Consider the following 25,114-nt stretch of genomic DNA (forward strand, 5'->3'; position numbering starts at 1 on the left):
GGTTTTGAGAAACACGACAAAATAATTATAGCAAACAAATCAAGCACTCAGTCAGTACTGATGACTGATTTATATAGTCCTCTGCTGTTTAATATTTTATTTAATTTGTGCAAGTTTACTGCATCTCACTGGTGTTAATAATTACATTCTCTCTGTAAATCTCATGCTCTTAAACATTAAAAATTTTTCATTTCTCAGCCTGCTGCTCAGTGGGCAATAGCTTAATGTTTTCAATATAGTGATTCTGTAATTAAATCAAGAACTATCATGTATTTATTTTTGTTTGCTCTGCACAGATGTAAGGTTTCCCCCCACACACCCAAAAGATGGTGTCAAAAGACAGTAGGAGAATAGTCCATTACTGTTCTCCTTCTATGATTGATAGCAATTTTCTAGTGAAGTGTAGTTGATTCATTTTCTAATAAGAACTACCATACAGTCATAAATCGTGGGCTGAAGATTATCTACAGTGATGAAATAAGTATAAGTGACAAGTAGAAGGAACCTGGGTGTTGGATGTGAGTGGGATAATAATGCTGTTACCACCATTGACACTATCAGAGTGGCACCACAAAATATCCCCTCTTACTTCATTTGCAATTCTGTCTTTTAGCGTTGTTCCAAATAATCTGTATTACACACTTGTGTTTCTGGCTGAAAAGTATGTGGCTGTGGAGTAAACTAAGTGAGTCCTTTCAGTGAAGGAGAGTCAGTCAAGTGTATGTGGAATGCATAACTGATGCATTCTGAAAAGCAAAATGGGAGGTGTAAAAGCTAGGGGAGAGGGTGCCCAGTTTGCAGGGTGGAATGCTGCTGGTGGTAAAATGTTTGGAAATTCAGCCAAAATATAATCTCCCGGAACTCATGAAGATTCAATTTTCAACCCAGGAAGGGAAATTTTGATTTAAATTTTGCTTGGCTTGATGGAGTGGTACGTATTCTTTCCCAATAACTCTCTCTAACCCAAGCTATCCCTAAGCTATCTCCTGACACACAGTTTTAGGATTCAGGGATGTTCTATTGCACTTTAAACATGCAGATAACATTTTAAAAATCAACAACAACCGAGGACTTTGTTATTGGGATTTTTAATGGTGAAACGTTTTCAGTGAAGGAGATTAATGATTCCTTAGTGTGTTTTCTCCTGGGGAAATAACTCAATTTAAATGCATAGGCCTTTTTTTTTTTTAAAAAAAAGGCCAGTCACTTTTCTAAGTCTTTTGCCACGAGCCCTGTGCTGATATTTGAAAGCCAGTCAGCTTTCTCATCATTCAGGCCAAATTGCAATAGAATGCCAAGCCAAGAAATTTCTGCTGCTCAACAGGAGGCTTAGAAGACATAAAAGCTTTTCCTTCTGTCTGAGGCTGTAGGAGGCTGGTTTGATTGGAGACTTTGCTCCTTGTTGTCATCAGTGCCTCTTTCCACTGAGTAGTGTAGTGACATTCTTTCATTTTTGCCCTTTGCCTGGCAAGGAGGAAGCCCACAGTTTTATAACATACTGGGCAAACATTGACGATCAGTTGGAGATGTCTGAACCTGCTGCGAATTCAATAACAGGCCTGTGGATTCCTTTCGAATGTTGGACAGAAAGTTCTATCCTAGGTGCTCCCAAAACCACACTATTGGCCACCCACCTTGTTTTATGGGCCATTATGTGCTCTCCACTCTCAGCCTTAAAACCTCTGGCTGCTGATGACAGCAATGGTCTTTCCCCTCATTATTCATTCCTAAGTGCTTCCGTTTGTTGCTGCTCTGGAATGGAGGGATGGTGGCTTGCAGCTTCCATTCTGAGTCTCATCAACTGAGAAATAGATGGGGGAAAGTTTCCCACATAGGAACTCTTGTAGAGCAGCAGTGGGCAGAAATTATATCTCCAGATGTTTTGGACATTGACTCTCAGCATTCCTGACCATTGACTATGCTGGCAGGGGTGTTTAAGAGTAGAAGAGATCTAAGTTCTGCCCATCCCTGTCTGATGTAGAGTAATCAGAAAGGCAGTTTGTGGACCGCTTGTGGTTTTGCGATTTGTCACTGTTTGGGCCTGCATCCTTTGACTTCAGTCACAGGTTGACTTGTCCCATAAAGCAAAAAATATGGGATTTGCTGGTTCCTTTGGGACATCTCAGCCACCTAATTGAATTAACCAGTGGAGAGGACAGGCATTACTCAACAGGAGAGAGCCATGTAGATGGGTGCTTGCTGGTTAGCCCAAAAGGATGAGTTTGGGAGAGGGAGTGAAACCTGTTCTAGATAGGGTTGTTTTCTCCCTGAAGGAGCAAATATGCAACTTAAGGGTATTCCTGGACTATCCCTGGGTGTACAGATGACCGCAGTAGCAAGGTGTGCATTTTACCTGTTTGGGCTGGTTTGCCAGTTGTAACCTTTCACAGAGAAGGCTCACATTCATACCCTATAACTCTCTAATGGTGGCTGTCGTGTTTCTTCCCCACCACCACAAATGGGGGCCTAAAAGGCCCCCATCGGTGTGTGTGTGTGTGTGTGTGTGTGTGTGTGTGTGTGTGTGAGAGAGAGAGAGAGAGAGAGAGAGAGAGAGAGAGAGAGAGAGAGAGAGAGAGAGAGAGAGACACAATTTCCCCAAGGCCACCATTAACACAGTAGGCGGAAAGGACAAAGGGTGCAACTGAGTAGAATTGAGTTCTGCTTAGACCTGTGACCCCTTGGTCCTTCCAGTAGTATTGGAGCAGAAATCTGCCAGGCATGTCTGCCTGGACCAGTGAGGGCTGGATGCTGGAGCATCCAGCCCTCACTGATTTTCACCCCAACACTAGCTTCCCCTTCCTTTTTTGAGTCCCTGAGTGGTAGGTAGCTCTATAATGCTATTACAGCTCCCATGCAAGGATTTAAACTTCCCTTTGTACTGTGCACAGAAATCCTATTCAAAATATTCTGTGTGCCTCATGCAGTACAATCCTTGACAGGTTTACATGGAAGCAAGTTGTATTATGCTCAAGGGAGCTTAGGGTAGGATTCTTCACATGGGGTAGCAGCAAACTTATTTATTATTTATTTATTACATTTCTATACCGCCCAATAGCCGGAGCTTGGGTTTGCCATCAACTGTCAGGTTGCTACAGCTAGTCCTGGCTTTCTCATCATGAGCAGGATATATGGAAATGTTGTTCTTGGTCACAAATCATGTGAACGCATCCCATTCGCGACCCCAAATGCGAGGAGGAGAACAATTCTTGGGAAATTTCTCAACCTTGAATTTGTTTGAAAGTGCACATTTCCAAGTTCTAAAAATGTGCAACTCCCCTCTCCCCCATTTTCATGGGGGTAAGTGCACATTTGGGGTGCATGCTTGGAAAAGTATAAAAAATGCTCACTTCCCCTGTTTTGAAAAAAAAAAAAAGAGCAAAAACGAGGTGAGATGACCAAAATGAGGTGGACAGCAGAGATGACCTCAAACATTTCTAATTCTCCCATCCCTAATCATCAGTATATTTGTAGGTTACCCATATTTCCAAACATGTGATTATTTCATTCACATATTTCATTTTTTAGATATACACTGTAAAAAGCATAGCTGTATACCTAAAAATGTAATGTGTGAAATAGCTTTTAGTTTCTGCTGTCTTGGGTTCCCTTCAGATGTGTGCCCAGCTTTGAGATAGTTTGTGAAATACAGGAAGGAATAGGGGGAATGGGGCCGCCAGTACAGGCTTTATTACACAGATGGTCAGCAATCCATGGAATGTGGCTTGGGAACCACCACTCATTCTAAATAGTTCTGATTTCTCTCATTTCCTGATATAAAGCCAAGTTATAATGAATCCTAGGTGATCGGAAGTGGGCTCTGTGTCCCATGCAAACTAAATTAAATAAGTGGATTATGTGAAATCGTAATTACATTTGACATTAGTGTCCATATTTTTAACGGTGGTGCTTCTCTAGGCATTTCAGTAACACAGCACCCAATTTGTTTAATTTGCTCTACAAATGGAGAATAATACATGAAAATTGGTTTCCAATTTTAGTGTTTTGAAATATGCACGGTATAACACAAGATACTTTTGATAGTAAGCATTTCTTAGTAGCTGCTTTTTTGCTATTATATTATTTATCCAAAACAACCTAATAAGCGAACATCAAATTAGATTTACAGAAAATACATCAAATTACATCTGATAATTTCCCGGTAAATCAAATGCAAAGTTTAGAATGAGAAAGTTCAAGGGAATCTATGTGCTACTTCTCTTTGCACATCCGTGACTACGAAGTCTTATTATAGCTTTATTATTATAGTGCTTCCATAGAATTCAACCTCCAAGTTGGGTCATAACCAGCTGTACTAAGAAATTGGCTCAGATTCCCACAAAACCCACACAAAACAAGATTAGTCCCACCTGCCTTATGTTGACTTGCTCGTGACACTTTAGTTTCATCATTTAAAGAATTACTGTACAATTAGATGGCAATGCCTGTTACCAGATGCACGTCCTCTTTGACCTTTTCAATATGTTTTCTGCCAGTATTTGGCCTAATCTGCACCAAGCAGGATATTGCATTATAAAAGTGGCATGAAAGCGGTATATAAAAGGCAGGAGCCACACCATGCAGGATATAACACTATGAAAGTGGTATATGGCATGTTTCAATGGGCCCCAACAGTTGTCAGTGCACTTTAATACCGCTATGAAGCAGTAGTGTGGCTCCTGCCTTTTATATACCACTTTCATAGTGTAATATCCTGCTTGGTGTAGATTAGTTGTTTTTAAATGGATATTGTCTGTTTTTGTTTGTATTTTATACTTTTTATGGTTTTAAATTTTGTATATTTCTTTTTACTGTTCACTGTTTTTAACTTTTGTAAACCGCCCAGAAAGCTTTGGCTATGGGGCGGTATATAAATGTAGTAGTAGTAGTAGTAGTAGTAATAATAATAATAATAATAATAATAATACCTTTGCCTATTTGTCCATCTTGATAAATATAGTGATGTTCGTATAACTGACGCTCCTGCATTTGGTTCTACTATGTGTCCTTTCAGGTTTTATTGATTTCATTGTGGAGCCCACTTTCACTGTGTTGACTGACATGACAGAGAAGATTGTAACGCCTCTCATTGAAGAAGCCACCCACTCTGGCATGACAGGGTTTAGGCGTTCCAGGTCAGTATGTATGTCAATTTTGCAATGGGAGTTCAGCTCCAAATTTAAACAGAATTCTCTGATTGATTCTCAGTGGCTATAAATTGGAGCCCCGTGTCCACAGGAAATTCTCTCCTATGAGAAGGGCCTACATAATGCAGAATGGTCATCCCACCTTTTTGTCTTTTCATAAAAGACAGAGGAGTCCTCACACCAGGGGTGGAAAATATGCAGCTTGTGGGTCGCCTCATGTGCCCCTCCCCCAGCTTCTAGAGCAGCCCCTGCCCACATGTTGCATCATTGCAAAAAGAATTCACAGTCCGTGGCAGAGGATGAAAAGGGACAAATTTAGCTAGAAAAGAAGCTAAATTTGTCTCTTTCCAGTCTCCGTTATGGTTTGCTCCCAAATTTCAGCAGCAAACAGCCCCCTTTTTGTCACTGCCATGCTGCTAAATTCTGGCAGCATCGTCATGGTGACAAGAGTGTGCCCCCTGGCACGCGTAGGGGAGGGGTCCGGAGGTGGGAAATTAACCCCTGGATCCACTGAAGTTACCCATTCCTGCCTCACACACATAAAGCTCCTCAGAACCTTTGCATTTATATTTAACATGGTTAGCAATTTATGTCTACTTCTCTGTCTGGGAAGAGGGGGAATGGTGTAGCAATGCTTGATATGCCATGAAATGTAGTTCATTATCAAATGGTGGTGATATTCTAGTCATATTTGGTATAAATTCAGGAGATAAATTAAGAGATGTCCATATAGCATATGGCCCAATATGTGGATAGATAATTTAGAGGTTTGGATAAAATTGGAAGGATCTATTAATATTTCAGGCATTATCCAGCTGTTCTATACAATGGTCAACTCACATTTGATAGTGACTGAGACAAACTGAGAGCAATTGTATGATACTTAAATGGATAATATTAGGAAGAAGAGCAATACCTGATTGGTCTGATTTTGATCAATTCTTCTGGGTAATTTTTCACACAACATACGTATTATGGACTTCCGATATTGCAGGCCCACTGCATACAATATGGTTGAACTTGAAAACCAGACATTAGATTTAGAATAATGGCAGATTCATATGACCTTCCAGTGTGTCTAGAAGTGGTTGAAGGAATCCTGCTCATGGTGAAATGATAATCTGACTACCTTGTCACTAAAAACACTAATTAATGACAAGTCCACATGCCATGTCTGAATGAACCCAGTTCTTGCTTGGAAATTGCCCAGCAGTGGGATCAAACTCAAGACCCAGGTAGATCTGATGCTCCAAAGAGTTCATGTTTTTCATGAAGAGATGGACATCTTCTCAGCCCAGAAAAAGCTTAAATCAAACACAGCTGGAATCCAGCCCAGGGTAAGAAGATGGATTGGAATGCTCAAAGGCCAAAAGGCAAGAAAGGCCAAGCTGGAGAGGGGAAGAAAATGGAAGCTTCATTCACATAATACCTTTAGTATCTACATTTTAACTCTAGTTGTATTTTTTTTTAACTTCTGTTATGTTGTGTAATCCCAGTCTGAATAGCATCAGCCCCTCAGAAGTTAAAAGATCAAGTGTCAAGAGCACTGGATCAGAAGGAAGTGCCTCACTCAACTGTTCCATACTCACTGTGGACTTCAAATGTTTTAAAACCACCTGGACCGAGGTGGTGCAGCAGAACCGAGAGAAGTGGAAAGCAAAAGCAACCAAAGGTAATAACAAGCAAGTGTAAGGGGATGTTGGGAAATGGCCATTGGTCAGGAATGCTAAAAGTTGTAGCCCAAAACCTCTGGAGGGCATCAGGATGGGGAGGGCTGATATAGACTAGAGGGAAAGCAGTGGATGTAAATAGCCATTCACAAAGAAAACAGAACTCTTCTGTAGGAATGTATGAGAAATTCATTTCAGTTTGTTTTGATCAGGATTTACCTAATTTGCACCTTCTAGACATCATGGACTAGGGATGGATGAGACAATTCTGAACATAAGAAGAATCCTATTGGATCAGAGCATGCATCCATCAGAGCAAGGGTCCAGCATCCAACAGTGTCTAGCCAGACTTCTGCAAAGCCCACAAGGAGGCTGGATGGCAATAGCCCTCCCTGGCATATGTCCCCAGCAACTGGCATTCAGCCTCTGAATGTGGAGGTTCCATTTAGCTCTCATGAGTCACTGTCATTCATAGACATCCTCCATGAATTGCCATGTGTCCAACTCATCCATGCACATTACAGATTGTCAAAAAAAGATGAATGACACGCATGATTCGGCAGTAGGGGCTAATTTAAACATGCATCACTTTCATGGGGCCTCTAATTTCAGGCAAGCAAGAGCTAGATTATAGTTCATGATGGGTGCCATTGGTTAACATTTTTTGAAGGCCCAAGCCTGGGACCTGCATCCTGAAACTCAAAATGAGATGAGAGGTGCCTTTCTGGCAAATCCACTAATTGATTTTTCTTTTTCTCCCCTGTCCATTTTGTCCTTGCTCTTGCTGAGGATGCAGAAGAAAAAGCCAAGAAAGAAGCAGAGGAGAATGATCTACAGGGTACGGATGACGCCAAAACAGATGAAAACGAAGGGAAAAAGCACACTGAGGAACCCACTGCCACCAAGTCAGAGAAGATTAAAGAAGGGAATTCAGGAGAGAGTAAGAAGAGCACGGAAGCCAGTAAGAGCAATGTAAATGGGACTCGTCAGAATGGTGGTAGCAAACAGGAACCTTCTCAAGGGAAAAACGTAACTCAGGTGGAAAAGGAGACAGAGTCCAAACCAACAGCAGGAGACCAGAAGCGGCATGCACAGAATGGTAAGTCTTTGGAAGGGCTCGTGAAGAGGTAAATTTACTGCGAAGAGCATATATTTCTTTAATAGTTCTGGAGCTGGTGGATAGTTCATAGATCAGGTGCATATAACTACCCCCAAATTTCTTTTGAAGCTTTCCAATATACACACAAACGATACCCTGGAAAGAATGGACACAGACTCACACACACAAACCCTAAGGCAGCCTCCCCAAACTTGGTGCCCTCCAGATGTTTTGGACTTCAGATCCCATCAGCCTCAGCTATCATGGCCAATGGTCAGGAATGCTGGGAGTTGAAGATCAAAACAACTGGAGGATACCAAGTTGGGGAAGGCTGCAGTACCGTTAGCATGTTTTTGTTCCATTTTTTTCTTATTGTAATTGCAAATGTTAATGGCTTTCAGTATGAATTAATTACTGGTAGACTGTAATGAGAAACCTTCTTCAGCTGGATATTTGTGTTAATTTAAAACTACTTTAAAAATATTGGAATTTAGTGCACTTTGCTGCCAGTTATTGTGCTCTTCTGCTTTCTCATCCATTGGGGCACCAGTTTAGTGGCTTGCATAATTTTAGAAGCAGGGAATTTTAATGTAGGGATACACAACATTAATCTCCTTGGGTGCATCACTTCTACTATCTGGGGATAGCTTCATAATTTCTTTCCAGAGTTCATTATGTTCATCATTCTACCATGCAGCTAGCAAAAAGGAAGAACATCTATTATGGGCTCCATCATACCTATCTCTTTCCCCTGTTTTGCCTCTATGTTGTTTACCTTCTTTTCATAAGCGTGTCAAGGTAATGGTCCCTTTCACGTGGGTTTGTGGTAGTGTACTGCACTGTGAAACCTCCCTTTTGCTTGTTTGTTCTTCCCCTCCATCCCACCCCTTCTCCTTCTGCCTCCAATTCATTGGTTGTGGTACTCTGATGGGCGTGAGCTCTCCCCCCACTTGCTCTGACTTTGTTGTCTAGCGATTTACTGATTTAACATTTCATCGGCTGGGCGTTATTTCTGCGGGCAATGAGGGTGGGGCTAGAGCAGTAAAAAGTCCATTCAACCAACAAAGCACAAGTCCGTTCATTTGACACGGCGTGCTGAAGGAGGGGAACCACCCCGCCCTCCCCTTTCATCAGCAAGACTCCATTCAAAGCACATGCCCCCAACAGAGGAAAAAGCGAGAAGACAGCAGTACATGGAGGCTTAAGGGCACATTAACTCCACTTGGGGAAAATAATCCAGACTTTCCCCGCACCAAAAAAATATGCAAAATGGAGGGGAAGAGGCAAGATGAGTGCAGAATGGGGATGACGTCATGTGAATCCTGTGCTGCAAAACCAGACATGGCAAGAGTGCTTTAAACCGCTGGTGTGATAGAGCTCTATAAGTCCCTAAAGCCACCCTATTCATTAAGAAATTCAATTCTGTGAATGTTCATACAAGAATATCCTCTTTGCCTTAGTCTGAAGTCTGTTTTAGCAAAAGCTTTTGTGTCTTTTTAGAGGAGAGACAATGTGAATTTATAATCCTTCATGATCTTTGACCTCTTGCAGCCTTTTGTCTTCTGCTGGTGAAGAAAAATATTAAATATTTCATTAATGTTGGTATTTCTAATTAACCAAAACCATTAAGGAAATGGGGGAGCTACAGTGGGGAAATTACCAGATTTGCAAGTTAATCTTCACTGAAGCATTGGGACTATATGTTCTTCAGAAAATGGTACCATAATCTCAGTATGGCCCTTTCCCCATCCAATGTCATTTCAAGACTGGAGCACAAGTGGACGCAAGTTCAAGTCTTAAGATCCAGTCTTTAAATGACATTAAATACGGAGGGTGTGGATTTGTCACTTTCACACTACCAGACTCCAAGTTTGCATACAAAGTTGTTTGCATACTACTGTTGCAACAAAAACTGTGCAGCTCATTTCCCCAGGGTGGAAAGTGTACTTTTGGAAGGGGGCTAAAAAATTTCCCGGAGAAGGTCAGGGAAGGAAACCTCCTGCATGTTAACCTTGTTGGCTGCATTTCCCCCCAGTGTGCTGCTGCTTCATCATCAATATTTTACAACTGTCTTCTTCTGGGCAATAATAACATGGAAATTAGGAGAGAACTGAATAGCATCCAAAATAGATCCCAAAAAGAGAAAGCTAGTCCCAAGATGCTGAAAAAAATAGAGTTATTCTTTAAGCACAGCCCAATGTGTTTTGGCCCAGAGTATAGGGGAATACTTTAAAACAAGCCATCAGAGAACTCTGTCAGGTTTGTCTCATACATTTGAAAACAGATATCCAACCAAATTTAACCACATGTCAATGGCATGCTATCAACTCAGAGTTAGGCTATGACCAAGGTCAACGATGAAAATTTGTTAATGTAATCTACAGCAGAGCTATTTAAAAAAATTTTTTTTTGGTGAATTTCAACTTTCATACTGAAATTGACTGACGAGTCCTTTTCCACCGAAGAGATACGCAGACCATGGTGAAAGTTGAAACAGTCTCTCTTATTTTTCATCTAACTTCTGGGTACAGATCAGGGATCTGTGCTGGAAACCCCAAACTGTAAGCTCCCTAAAGCTATAACTAAAGTGTGTGGGGGTAAACAACTTGTTGGTGCTTCTTGCCCAGTTCCCTGTGAGCAGCGCTTTGTGTCTAGGGCCTGGATGGAAAACAGACAGAATTTAATAATGTAATTTTATTTCAATAATGACAAAGCTAAAATAATATAGGGAGATTAAGTCAGTCTTGAAATTTGTGTGAAAATGGAACTTGGGGAGTGTAACATATGGACACATTTTTGAGAGAAGCAGAGTAAAATTTCGACCTGATTCCACAGGTTTGCCTTTTATGCGTTTGCTCTCAGAAAACAGAACACCCACTCTCCTGTCTATGCAAATACCAATATTTGCAAATAGCAATCTCTACCTATAAAGCAGAAAGTATGTGTGTGACGTGTATGCCCGGAAATGTTTACCCACTTCCAGACATGTTAGAAACTTGAAATTTGACAGTGATAGGACTGGCTGTACACAATGTATCAGAAAAATCTAAAAACATGAATTTTGGGGTTTTAAGTATTTTTAAAGTATTTAATAAAACCTAGGTTTATGCCTACAACTCTCAGCATGCCTTGGGTGGGAGGCCAGACTTAACAGCCTTTGGTGACCATTGTGATTCCTAAGGTGAGTCTCAAGCAGTCACCTGCTACAGCCCTGATAACAATTAAGCCCCCACAGCTGCTTTTTGTTAAGGAAGAGGTATAGTCAATTTAAACATGCCATTTAAAGCACAATTCAAGCCACATGCAGTTTGGCTCTTAATCAATGGCTGTATCATTCTGTGTGTCTTCACTTCCTTATGTATGCACTTACTGTAGTGCAGATGGTTAATTTATACACAAGTTCATTTAACTAAAAAAATAAAAAATAAGTGTCTTCAGAGCACAGGTATGTCAGATAAAAGACCCAAGTCAGTGGCCTTGAGTATTTTGGCTCTCTGCCAAAACCTCTTAAATCTAGATATTATACTGTAAATTATACTTTCCTTTTTTCATAACAATAACTTCAGAGCACATGCATACAACAGTTCCCCATGTCCCCTGAGAACCGGTTCCCTACTATATGTTATTCAGATATCTGGGCAATGCTGGATATATTTTGAAAACATATTTTTAGGTTTGCATCTTTTTTAGCTAGTAGAAAGGGTGTTGTGTGTCCTGTTTTTGATGGCTGCTCTGGCCAAGGCATGATGGCAGGTGTAGGCATTTCAGGTAAAACAAAAAAATGTGGTTTATCACAAAGCTCTAATTTAAAATACAGTTCTTATTTACACAGTTTTCCATTTATTCTAACAAAATAATTTACTAAGTCAATCAAACTAAAAAACAACAACCAACCTAAAGATGAATAAGTTGCAGAGAAATTTATTATTTATCAAAAAATCTTATGAACATTATTCATGGACCCGAGCAACGCTGGATATATCAGCTAGTATTATATAAAGTAACATGTAAAGGAGCCATGAATGAGGTCAAATTATTTCACTTTCCAAATTATATCCACTAGGAGTTAATTATGCTGTTTTTCAACATTTTAATTTTAAAATAGCTAGCTTCGTCTGTGCATCATACCATTATAAATTACATTCTACACCAATGATTTCAAATTATATTCATATGTCTAATATTACATACCATTGACCACACTGATGTCCAACAGTAAAAACCAATGTTTTAGGTATGAACTGAGGCTTGATAACCAGATAAACTCTCTAGTGTGGGAGTAGGAGACATATATGATCAAATACTATGAGATAATGGAATTGTGTGAATCGTTTACAGATCTATGAGAATTTTGTTCCTGAATTAAGGTCCAAGTCAAAACGGTGTGTGTGTGTGTGTGTGTCATTACTCCACTTACCTAGCTCTTTAAAGGAAGCCCAAGACATTCACCTGCTCCTTCTGCTTACAGTTTCTAGGTGTGGAAATTTCCCCAACCTAGTCCCTTGGAAATGTCCATGTGAGGAAAATACAGAAAATTCCAGAAAATTCCTTAGCCAATCAAATCAAAGAATTGTTTTTGATATATTTATTAAGATTAAAGTTGATCCTTGGGTTATTTATATAGAAAGGCAGGGTCTACATTAAAATAATAACATATATACATTTTATTGAAATTGACATTATTCAAGCTGAATTCTTTCCTGCTAATAACAGTGATATTGTTAATCACCTACATGTACCTAGAGTATAAATCTGAAATTTAGCCTGACTCACAAATGAAACCCACTTCCCCCCATCCCCACTCCAATCTTTTTTTTTTTTTTTTTGGTTCTTTTGATTGGTCATCACTCAATGCTAGTTGTTCTTGATTGTCTTGTGAAATATTTTGCCGTTGGTCAGGAAATGGGATCAGCAACAGGAGACCAGGCTCATACCGTGGGCAGACAGAATGAAAAGCTAAACTAATACCCAGAGTGTGAATGTTACTCAGTCTGTTAAGATAGCATGGATGAATAACAGCCATATGTGCAGACATCATCAAGAAGTGGGCATATGAACTTGGCCAAGAAATGTTGGACAATTTCATTTGGTTTTCATTTTGAAGTGAACCAACCAAATTCATACTTCCTGAGCACTTCCTCTGAATGTTGTAATGCAATTCTTGGTTTTAAAAATGCATACAACAATGTGTATTTTAGGGGGAGATGCATTAAAATGTATATTTTAGGGGCATATGTGTACAATTTAAATAGAAATATTTGTTTGTTTGTCCCATTTATTTCCTACTTTTTCCTCCAATGAGCCTAAGGCAGCGTGCATGATCCTCTGCCTCTCAATTCTATCCTCACCACAACCCTGTGAGGCAGATTAGATTGAGAGTCAGAGTCTCACCCAACATCACCCAGTGAGCTTCATGGCCAAGTGGGGACTTGAACCCAGGTCTCCCCAGTCCTATTTCAACACTCTAACCATTACATCACACTGGCTCTCAATATCCATGTGTTTTCTTAAAAAAGAAAAAAGAAAGTAAATGGGCAAAATAGACTGTCACAACCTGCTTACCTTGAGACTCCTTTTTACCCTTTTCTATAAAGGATCCCAACCATGAATGGAGTTGGCATAAGGCTGCCCACTCTGTGGATTATTTTCCTTTCTATGGCCACCTCTGGGCATCACCTTTTACTCCACTACTGGTTCGGTGATTCTCTGACCCCTTTTTTGTCCCACAGCAACGAGATTGGCACTTTGTGACCTTTTATTCATCTTCTACTTTACCGCTGCTACCATATAAATCAGTACCTTACCTCAGATACTTAAAGAATCCAATCCATTGTGAAACAAAATAACTTTTATTTAACAAGAAAAGTTCACATGTTTTATCAAGCCAATGGTTTCATTTGTTTCAGTACTTAGTTGTTACAATAAAGATGTCTTGCATCCTTTCCTACTCTACCCTCTAAATTCCTAATCTAGCTTCTCCTGCTCCCTCTTATTCCCAAAACAATAAACTGCAGACCCTACACTAATCGATACTCTACAGCAGTCTAACCCTGACGCTGTCCAACTACTAACTACCAACTGACTTTAACTGTCCTTTCCCTTCACACACTCAAATCCAACAGCCAATCAGCATTCACTCCAACATTCCATTCACTCACTCCCCCTCCCAACAGAATTAACTACTTACCAGCCTTATATGAAGTCTAAGCAGCACCTACATAACAGATAAATGGGATAAAATAGTGAAAATCACACTATGTTTGATGAGCCCATGAGAAACTGATTGTTCCATCCATCTCTACAACTTGCAGTTCAATCCTGTGCAGTTCAATCTTACCTACATAAAGCTAAGGCCCACTGCATTCTGTGGGTCTTTACTCCCATAGATTTGTGCAGATCAAGCAGTGTGTGAACAAGTGCTGGCAATTATAGAGAAGAGTATATATATATGCAGAAAGAACTGCAATAGATTTGTGTGGTGCGTTTCTTGCCACATTTTAACAGTGTAAGACCCTGATATGATTCTGGGAAATTTAATCACAGAGGAAAGTGAATGTGCCCATGCATGCAAAAGAAATTAACTGGGAGCATTAAGTAAGAAAAGCAAGGAGGGGAAACAGAGGGAGGAAGATCCCATCAAAGGTTTCCAGTGATGTATGCAGAATTGCCATTGTTAGTGTATCCAGAAAGCACAGTTTTCCATCAGACAGAAGTCACCACCATCTGGATTAGGTAGTTACCAAACTATGTCCTTCATATAAATCGATTCTACTACCTAAGAAAATCTGGAAGCAATAAAACACACCAACAAGGACACATACAATGTTCTGAGCAATGCTCCCATCTAGCGGCTAAAATGTATTCTACATATTTAATTCTTCATTGTAGAAATCAAATCTGAACCTTTTGAGCTTCATTAGTTCTGGTCTTTTTGTAACAGCAACAACAATAACAACAACAATTCATTTTATATCCTGCCTATATACAGAATACCCTAAGCAGCTTCTGAAGGTAAAACAATTTTAAAAGATAAAACAATCAATAAAACCATACAGCTTTAAAAACAATATATAATGGTCAGCAATAAGATTCTAAGAAGGGAAGGCCTGCCGGAATAATCCCTTTATAAGCACGGTCAGTATTGGCAAAAGACTACACTTTTGGCATTGAATGTCTCTGCCTACCTGCTTGACATTGGCTGCCAATTATGTAAAAGTGGTGAGGCAAATCATTCATTTTCATTTGCCCAAATTATTTCTCAAGAGCACTTTTCAGGTATTTGCTTTTGCAACATAGTTAAGATACTAGCACAGCATTGTACATTAATAGCAATCTATCCAGTTTGGGGCCGGTAGTTCTACACCTTAATAGGAGAACCCAGCACCCACAATAACAAAAGGTAGATTTTTCTTTCCCTTTTAATAAAACCCCCAATCATTTCCATCAGCAACTGTGGAGCTATTTCAGTGGCATACTATTACATCAGTGACATAAGCTCTGGAAGGGCTTTTGCTGGAGCAAGCAGTGACACACCTTTTGATATTGCATTTAGCAATTTGGTGCCCATTGTTTCAAAAGGAAACATTCACATTGAAATTGGATTGCTGAAGAAGTTAAGTCCCACCAGGCCCGGTGCTGCCATAGAGGCAACTCAGGCAGCTGCCTAGAGCGCCAAGCAAACGAGGGCGCCGAACAGCATACCCGGAAGCTGCTCTCCTAGAGCGGCTTCCGGGTGTGCTGTTCCAAAGCCGCCACCCCAGCCTCCGCCCAACCCCAGTGTCCTGGCTCCTTCGAAGCCAGGATGCTGGGGTTGGAGGCGGAGGCTTCAGTATGGCGCGCCAGGAAGCCACTTCCAGGCACGCCGCTTCAAAGCCTCTGCCCCGCCCCCCAACCCCAGCGTCCTGGCTTCAAAGCCGGGAGCGGGTGGTGAGTGGGCGAGCAAGGGGGGAGCCGTAGCGGTGAGCGAGCGAGCGGGGGCGGCGGGCGAGCGAGCGATGGGGGGAGCTGGAGCAGCAAGCGGGTGGGGCGGCGGGCGAGCGGGCGGGGGGAGCAGTGAGTGGGTGGGAAGGTGAGTGAGGGGGCAGTGAGTGAGTAAGCGGGGGTGGGGGGGCTTCAGAACGCGCCTGCCTAGGGCACAATATAGTCTGGCGTCGGCCCTGAGTCCCACTATATTTAATGGAACTTCATAAGTGCATTCAGGATGGCATTCTAAGCAAAGTAAGGCACAGCTCTGGCATAATAGAAATATGGCAGAGGATAATTGCAATTAATTAGCAAGTATTGCCTACTTTCGTAGCAAAACTGAAACATAGCAGCAATCCACACAACCTTTTTTGAAGCTGCAAACTCCTGAAGGAGGCTCAGTACATCTTCACACAGGAGGTTTTCATCAATAACCACATCCTGATAATTGCTAGCACACAAGCAGTTTTCAGGGCATCTGTGATTTTAATCCCTGGTAGGGGCAGGTGCTTTTTTCACACTTTTCACATTTTATTATTTGAAACCTGCTTCTTATTTGAAAGCTGAGGGGCTTCCAACCCAGGGCCAGCCCTGCCATTAGGGAGACTGAGGCAGCTGCTTCGTGATACAGAGTTTGGACACCATTGAACGTAGCGAGTTGTAAATTATGTATTATATTTGTACTGTGGATTTTCTGCTTCAGACACCAAAATTTCTTCCATCTTAGAAATGGTTATGTTTATTAATCTTAACTCCACAATCTGGAGTGAAAAATTATTTTGCTTTCATTATTTCAGTATTGGGCAGTGCCTCAGGGTTTCCCCCCACCCCCATTAAACCCCTAAAGATCTCTGTTTATGCCAGAGATAGTGCATCCATTTAGATCCAAGCTGTTTGCTGGTGTGTAGATGATGAATCACTTTAAAAACATCCTGGTTCTTAGGAAACTGGAGCAATAAACGACTTCTTATGCTGCTGTACATGCCAGCACATAGACACATCTTATTTGGTGAGAGATCCCTGTTGAACGAAGAAAGACTATAGTTTTCAATATGCAAGAGAATTAGTGATGGACAAATTCCCTTGAGCTTGCTTAGGAATTGGTTTGGTAATTACTAGAAATGTTGCCAAAGTTGCATTTCCAGGACAGGAAATATGAGTCTCAGGAGCTTGGAATGCTTGCCTCAAATATGAAATAAGCCTTATGACCCTTGAATTCTTCTCTGGTTTGGATTTTAATATGAGCCAGAGACGAATCCTACAGCTTCTCTCTCCCACCCCCCAGCCAGCCCTCCTCTTACCCAAAATCCTATAAACCATCTCCCCTTCTTCTGTCCTATATGGTAGGTACTGCTACTGCTCCAATAGTGGCAAGGAAAGAATGAATGGAGAAAGGTCTCCCCCTTCCCAGTTCTTGAGATGTTGCAGCACAATGCACCAGGCACAGGTTGGCATCAATGGGAGCATTCCTTCAGATACAAATGCCAGCTGAATTGAGAGTACAACAGGACAAAGGGTTAAAAAACCCACACTGCATCTTAGGCCTTAGCTAGACCTACTTTCTATCCCATGACGGAGGAGGGAAGATCTCACGTTGTGATTAATGCGAGATCCCGCCTCCGTTTACAGGAGGAGAGCTGTTGCGCCCACCATTTTTTAAAGTGCACGAACGGTCGTGCGCAAAGGTAAGTTTTTTTAAAATTGTAACTTAATTTCCCCACTCCCCCCACCCTACCCCCAATGGGCACAGCTCCCAGCGCTGCGTGAGTAATCGCGTGGAGTTGGGTCAATGCCGTGGCAACGGGCCACACGTTCCGCGGTCTCGGGCTCAGCCTGGGACTGCAGAAAAAGCGAGCCCAAAATGGAGGGTGAGATCCCAGGGCAAGGGAGGGATCACCCCTCCCTGATCCCGGGATCCCCTGTGCGTCATGTGGACGCATAGGGATGATCCCGGGGTTCGCCCCCAGATTTCGCCTGGTCTAGCTAAGGCCTTAGTCCAGATTACACCCACCCACTCACACACACCTTCTGCTATAGCTGCTATTTAGTAGAGAAAAGACAAAGCACTCAAGGACCAATGATGTTCTTAATATCTTGTCTAGTTTGGCCCTAAAATGAAAGCTGCTTGATTGTGTGAAAGTATTTCTTTTTAAGGCAAGAACTTGATGTCACATGGCTGTCATCAAAAGCAGCAGGACTCTGCCCCATTGCCCATCTTCCCAATAATGCCTAGTAATCCAACATGCATCTTCCAAGTTTAACCTATTGCACAAGCCGAAATAAAATTAAGTGGGCTTGGGTAAGCATAGGCAGTTTTTGAAACTCTATAGCTATTTGCTGTGAGAGCTCTAGCTTCAACTCATCGAAACGAGGACTTTTCCAGCTACCAGATCTGTTAATGTGGTGTTATGGAATTTTAATGAACATTACAGCTTAACAGAAGTTTAAGCATAGAATACCCAGGGAGAGATGGGTGTCATTGGTGGGAAGGAGTTCAGCAGAAAAAAGAGAAAAAAAGTGCTTTGAAAGTACTGGCTAACTGTTAAACTGTATTAGGAATGGTGTGTGTTAGGTGAGAGTGATATATGGATGGTTAGTGTGATTGTATGAATATTGCTTCTCTGTGTGTGTAAATGTAAGTGCTGGAAAATGATGCAGCAAAACCTAAAGTATTTGAATTTACGTAGGTCTCTATTATGTTTATTATAGCACTTTTAGCATCTGTAAGATGCTTTAAGATCCTAATTTTCACTGTCCTCAACCAAAACTTTGCGACATGACCCTCATATCAGACGTGTCACTGCTACCCCCATTTTGCAGATGTTGTCATGAAGTCAAAAAGTGAATGACTTGGTCAATGGCTTCTCAATTGCATCTAGCTCAGTATCTCCTGTCGAGATTCAGAACTTTATTTGCTGGTTCACAGTAGAATGCTCTCTCTATTAGATTAATGTATTTTAATGCATCTTAACATATGTAAAGAATTTGGGGCATAGCTCCATATTTATTTATTTATTTATTTATTTAGAACATTTGTATCCCGTCCTATATCATTAAGATCTCAGGGCAGCATACAGATAAAAGCATACAGCATAAAACAATAAATATACACAGCTAAAAACAAATTAAACCATGAACCAAGTTAAAACAATATATACTTTAAAAGCAGTAAAAACAATTAAAACATTCAAAACAATGTGCCATCTTAGTGAATTTAACCATTCAAGGCTTTGTTAAAAAGCCATATGAAAGAAGGACAAGGTAGTTTCTAACTATGAGAAGTCATGTATCTCCATGTCCAGTAGTTATGGAGCCAGGAGTAATACTCCCAGTGGAGCATTGCACTCTCAAAGTCCCTCTTTCTGTGTTTATTGTGACATTTACAGCAGATATTGTTAATCATTAGCATTTTGTTGCATTTCTTGCCTGCATATTTCTTCTTCTTAATGCCCACTGTGATACTGCAAGGAATACCACCTGGGAACTTGCTTGCATCAGTATGCATAATTAGGTGGACTGAGCGTGTGAATAAGACTGCAATCCTATGCACACTTTCCTGTGAATAAGTCCTATTGAACTCAGTGGGGATTTAATACTTCTGTATAGCATTGCACTGTAAATAAAAGGAATTTGAATCACCCAGTGCTTACAGATATCTATGGGCATGTCTGGATGAGGGGGGTGGAGGGGTATGATCTCACAATTTTATGATCGTGAGATCATCCCCCTCAACTACATGCGTGCGTGACATCCCAGGAGGAAAAGGATGTTGCACCTGCCATTTTGTTTTGAAAAGGAGCACAGGAGCGCTCCTATGCAAAAAGCAAGTTTTTCTTTTTTTAAAAAAAACCTCCCGCTCCCACCCACCCCACCCCCGATGGGCACAGAGCTCCTGAGGAGCTCCAGGTCCCGGTCCCAGCTAGGATGAAAACAGGACGGATGCACACATGTCCAGTGGTCTCGGGACAAGCCCGAGACCGTGGGAAAAACCAGAATTAATCTGTAGGGCTATATACTAGGGCACAGGAGGATCACCCTCCCTGCCCCCGGGATCCCCTGTACACCATGTGGACACGTAGGGATGATCCCGGGGTGATCCCCGGGATATTGCCCCATCTTGACATGCCCTATGTGTTTAATCTGGAATCGGCATTGGGTCCTTTTGGGGGGGGGGGCAAAAATTGGGGTAGAAGTTCAATGAATAAATTATAAATTGATTGTATGAGTGCTTAGGGTGGAATATGGACACTGGTTTTCGGTATAGTACTTGAACAGCATCCTTTTACAAATCTTGGTTATATTGGTTGCCTAATTATATTGTAATATCCAGTTGTGCTCTCTCTCTCTCTCTCTCTCTCTGTGTGTGTGTGTGTGTGTGTGAGCTTTTCATTAGTGTTGAACAAAAATGTTTCCTCTCCCCCAAACCACCAACATATTCGCAGGCAACTAATTTGGTTGGACCATTGTGGTAATTTGGGCAGGGGGGTGGGGAGTTTCCCTATCTCAAATTCAAGCTAAAATCTGTTTGAGAATGTATGTCATAAGACTCCTCTTTATTCATATTACAAAATGTTGTGTCATTTGGTGCAGTTCATTGTACAGGTATTTCTAGAGAGCTTGCCGCTAGACGTAAGTAGAAGTCAAGCATATTTTTTCAACCAGGCAGGAACCGTTTAGGAAGAGGACTGAATTAGATGTTGTTCCCTAAATAACGAAGCTGGATGAAATCAAAACCGCCCCATGCATGTGCCTAAAGCATTTGTGTGTAGCTACTGGGTCTGTCTCCATTGTCTTCATACCCCTCACATTGTGCCTGATGTAGCTTCTGAGGGCCCTCCCTTCTTTGGCAAAAGCATGAGGTGCTTCTGTGTGAAGGAAGCACATGAAATGGCTCATGTTGAAGTCCTTTCAATCAAACTTGTACAACGCTCAACGTTTCAGATCCGGAGATCCTTTATCAGGAGCTTATAGATTTTTTTTACAAGGCCGCATTCGTGTTCATTTCAGCAGTCAAACAGTTTGACTGCTGATGGAGACAGAATGAACATGACTGTGGTCTTGTAAAAAATATCTATAAGCTCCTGATGAAGGATCTCCGGATCTGAAACATTGAGCGTTGTACAAGTTTGATTGAAAGTTTTTTGGGAACATTTTTATATTTCGGATAAAAATAAACCTCTTTTGACATTCCATAGCACCAGAGCTAGTAGCCTCTTTTTCTTATAGTGCTTTCCCCCTCTTTTTCCTCAATCATGTTGAAGTCCACAGGTAGCCCTTTGACTCATGTGCCAATTGTATGGTGTCTGAGGGTAGGGCGTCCATGTGCCCTGCTTTACAAAGGGTAGCGCTCTGTTTGAAGGGCTGTCCAGTCCAAATCTGGTCTAAAGACAGGACGGGAGAGCAGAGGCCTTGAAGTTGCCCACCAACAGTGAGCACCTCGTCAGCAAACTGAGCAGGCACACAAGACACCTGGTTACAGTCTTCCCCACTATGATACTGTATTCTATTTAAATTATACTTATTACTTCTAAATTTGTATCTACACCTTCTAATTAGCCAGTGCAATTTTCTTTAGCTGTTGTTATGAAGCAGTGTTGTCTTTCCTTTTTTCCTTTTCCTTTTTGGTGATGTGTAAGTGGCCATCCTGCCTGAGGGCCCAAATAGCTACAGTGATCTGTGATTACATCTCCCAGTGATTTAACTTGAACTTCAAAGCAGTCAGTGGCACTAGAGGAGGAGGACTTGATCATCCTTTCTCCTTGATCTGTTTACCTGATCCTTGAGGCAGGAGCTGTAGCTCAGTAGCAGAGAGAGCACTTGCTTTGCATGCAAATAATCCCAGGTTCTGTCCCTAGCATCTCCAGGTAGGCAAGGGGAAAACTCCTGCTTGAAACTCTGGAGAGCCACTGCTAGTCAATGGCCCTGTTCAGAAGACACTTTAAACCATGGCTTTAACCATGGTGGTTAAGACAGAAAGTCAGGCCGTGTTCAGAAGACACCTTAAACCATGGCTTTAATCATGGTGAATGAGGCTTTCTGGCTTAACCACCATGGTTAAAGCTGTGGTTTAAGGTGTCTTCTGAATGGGGCCTATATAGGCAATACTAAGCTTGGTGGACCAATCCTCTGAATCGACATAAGGCAATGCTCTGCTCTAAAATCTTCTTCCCTCAAGCTTTTGGACCCACGTACAGGTTCCATGGCCTAAAATTAGTAGCAAAACGTCCACTGAATTTAGACAGCATTGTTTTAGACTTGCTAGCAAAAGTGGCGCATATACGTCATAGATCTTGAAATCTAAGGAACCAGTGGGACCTTCAACAAAATGGGGGTACTACTGTAGTGCTCTTGTTCAAAGTTCCATTCCATTCTGGCTCCCCCTGGTTTACTGTTCCTCCCTGCCCACTGCTCCCCAACAGACAGTCAGCACTCTGTGGTCAATGAGCACTCTCATCCTCATTTAGCTGTTTTTTTTTGGGGGGGGGGCTTTCCACCCCTTTCAGTTCCTTTTTGAAAGACTTTTTGTACTTCTGCAAACTATGGGGTTCCCCTAAGCCAGTTTATACTTTCTCTCTGGCTACATAAGGCACTCAGAGAATGAGTTTGCTTTTAGGATATTTGGCATGATATTTATAGAGAACTTTCCCCTCTCCCCTTCCATCCCCCCCCCAACTTCTTGGATAATAGGGAGGAACATTGACAACTTTCTCTCTCTCTCTTTCTCTTTTTTCCAGATACAGAAGAGTAAATCAAATCACACACACATATGTAATCAAAAAGAGACTTCAAATTTCTATCATCATTTTAACTGATCTTCATTCTTCTTCTCCTCCTTCCACAAAGACCTGTTTCTGGGGAGGGCATTACGCAGTTTTCCAAGACACTGTTTCTTTTCCTCCTCCCACTGGCTACTTCACAGTTAATGACTCTGGGGGCTTTCACGTCAGGATTTTTTAAAACCTTTTTTCCCCATGTAAGTGAAGGTTTTTTGGCTTTTTTTTAAAAAAAAAAAATGAAATTTACCCCTAGCAAAATGATTCCTCTTTTGCGACTTACAGATAAAGCAAATGTGAGACTTTGGATGGTAACATGAGCGCCAGCTTGCGAAAAACATTCTGACATGGTGAAGCAGAGAATTGACTCATCCGTGGAAAGAGGTTTGAAAAACACTCTTGTTTCCATGAGTTATTTTAATATACAAAAAAGAAAAGGAAAAAAAAAGAAAGGAAAAAAAAAGGAAAGAAGAAGCATTGAATTGTCTGTCCATTTGAAGCCCTGATTTAGAGCATTGGGTTTTTGTTTTGTTTTTACAAAAAGAAATCTGCCTATTTTACAGATAAGAAAATTGCTGAATTCCTAGACAGCTTTATAGTATTTTTCAAAAAAACAACAACCAAAAAACAAACACAACCCAGTGACGTTCTCTAGATTTCATTTGCTGGACATCTCCTTGATGTGTATTGTTGATTGTTGTTCATTTAATCCATCATCTTGTTGGTTTGGGATTGTAGCAAGACTGTTGCTCAAGCTCTGGGTGAATGTGCTGATTGCGTTGTCTTCTGTAACGAGCACATTTTTTTAAAAAAAAGCTGCATTGACACTACATGATTATTTCTAGCCTCTTCAGCCAACCCTCAAAACACTGTGCGAAACATATCAATTTCTCTTTTTCGAGATTTGTGAAACACAATCTTTCATCACTGAGTTGGCCTGAGTAACAAACAGTTAATTGGTAAATACAGGTAAATGGAGTATGATGCAAATTCACATCAGTCACTCTTACTATGTTTGGCTCATCTGCCTGTTTGCGTCCCAGTAAGGAATGAGAGGGGATTGGAAATTGCATCTCAGCAATTGTATGCAGCTGATACTGTCCAATGCAAAAAGCTTTTCGGACTGGCAGGGTAACGCTGCATTCTTCTGTGCTGCATTCTCATGACAGAGTGAATTCCATCTGAGTCACTGATGACTGGTGCATGAATGATACTTACGAAAGGAGCAGCATGTGAGTTAAAAACTCTTGAATTGAGATGCCGGGCTTCATGGAATTCTGCATGGGTTAGTTATTTCTACATGCCCCGCATCCTGTATAAAGCAGCCCTTGTTCCAAAATATGTGGGCATACGATTGCAAGCCTATTTGGTGTTCAAACTGTCTGGTTTAGCTTTTGTTCCCCAAAAGATTCCTGATAATTGTCATTTTACCATAGAGCTAGGAACTGTTCTGCAAAAAGGGAAATTAATAATAATAAAAAGACAGGCACTTAGTTAAGTCCACTGTGTCCTCAACTCTGTAGAGCAATTTCCCCAAGCTAGTGCCCTCCAGATGTGTTGGACTACAATTCCCATCCCATGGATGCCTGGTGATGATAGGAATTGTAGTCCAACACTTTTGGAGGGTGCCAGGTTGGGAAAGGCTGCTATAGGGATTCTAAAGCCAGATGTTTCAAAGGCTAGAAAGTTTTTATAAAGAAATTAATCTTAATACATGCTTAAGATCTTTACCAGAACAGGAATGAACTGATCAGTGCAGCCAAATCCTTTGTATATTTACTCAGTAGTAAGTCTCATTGATTTTACGGTCCCTTATTCCCAAATAAATGTTACTCAGGACTGCAGCCTTAATTTTTCTTTCTAGAAATCGGTTTTTAGAAAAGATTCATATTTCCTCTTCTAGGATGACAAGCCAAATATCCCTATTTAATCAAACCACCTCCCCCAACCCCCGTGCTCAAAATATAAGTAGAGAAGTTATGTGCTTTTTGGAAAGTTCTCTACAACACAAGCACAAGCAATCTGAGGTGCTTTAAATAGGGATGTATGAGAAATTCACCCCTATTTAGTTAGTTTTTGATTTTACCCAGTTTTTACCCAGTTCACACTTTCCAGAATGAACATGCACTCAAATGCAATCTGTAGTCGAGGTTTGTACGTATCCGAGCTTGCAGTGTGATTCACACCCTCATGCGTACTTTTGAAAAATGCACACAAACACATTTTCAGTGGGAGAAGAATGTGTCCAGTTTAAAGATGCACACAGTTGATGTGTACATTTCAACAAATATGCATGGAAATACACACAGATTTTCACATGAAAAGAAAAACGAAAAACAAAACCCCAATCTGATATGGACGGAAGACGGAACGAGATCGGAAGTGAAATTTGGAGGACTGCGACGAACCCAAGTTTTGCTTGTATGCACATCCCCAGTTCTGAACATCCCCAGTTTTGAACAATTA

The 25,114-nt window shown here is 41.2% G+C and overlaps 1 protein-coding gene across 2 annotated transcripts in view; it reads left to right on the forward strand.

The window, feature by feature from the left end:
• Positions 1–25,114, forward strand: part of PDE1C (phosphodiesterase 1C) — a 261,988-nt gene that overhangs the window by 225,929 nt on the left and 10,945 nt on the right. Inside the window, exons 14-17 of one of the 2 annotated variants that reach the window (XM_063129819.1) lie at positions 5,012–5,132; positions 6,641–6,816; positions 7,611–7,913; positions 22,610–22,804. In XM_063129819.1, the coding sequence (XP_062985889.1) occupies positions 5,012–5,132; positions 6,641–6,816; positions 7,611–7,913; positions 22,610–22,623 (614 nt within the window). In that variant the 3' untranslated portion in view covers positions 22,624–22,804. Of the gene's footprint in view, positions 1–5,011; positions 5,133–6,640; positions 6,817–7,610; positions 7,914–22,609; positions 22,805–25,114 lie in introns of those variants that run through there. The other variant, XM_063129811.1, reaches the window with a different exon arrangement.

Source organism: Elgaria multicarinata, chromosome 1 (genome assembly GCF_023053635.1).
Source record: "Elgaria multicarinata webbii isolate HBS135686 ecotype San Diego chromosome 1, rElgMul1.1.pri, whole genome shotgun sequence".
NCBI classification, from domain to species: domain Eukaryota; kingdom Metazoa; phylum Chordata; class Lepidosauria; order Squamata; family Anguidae; genus Elgaria; species Elgaria multicarinata.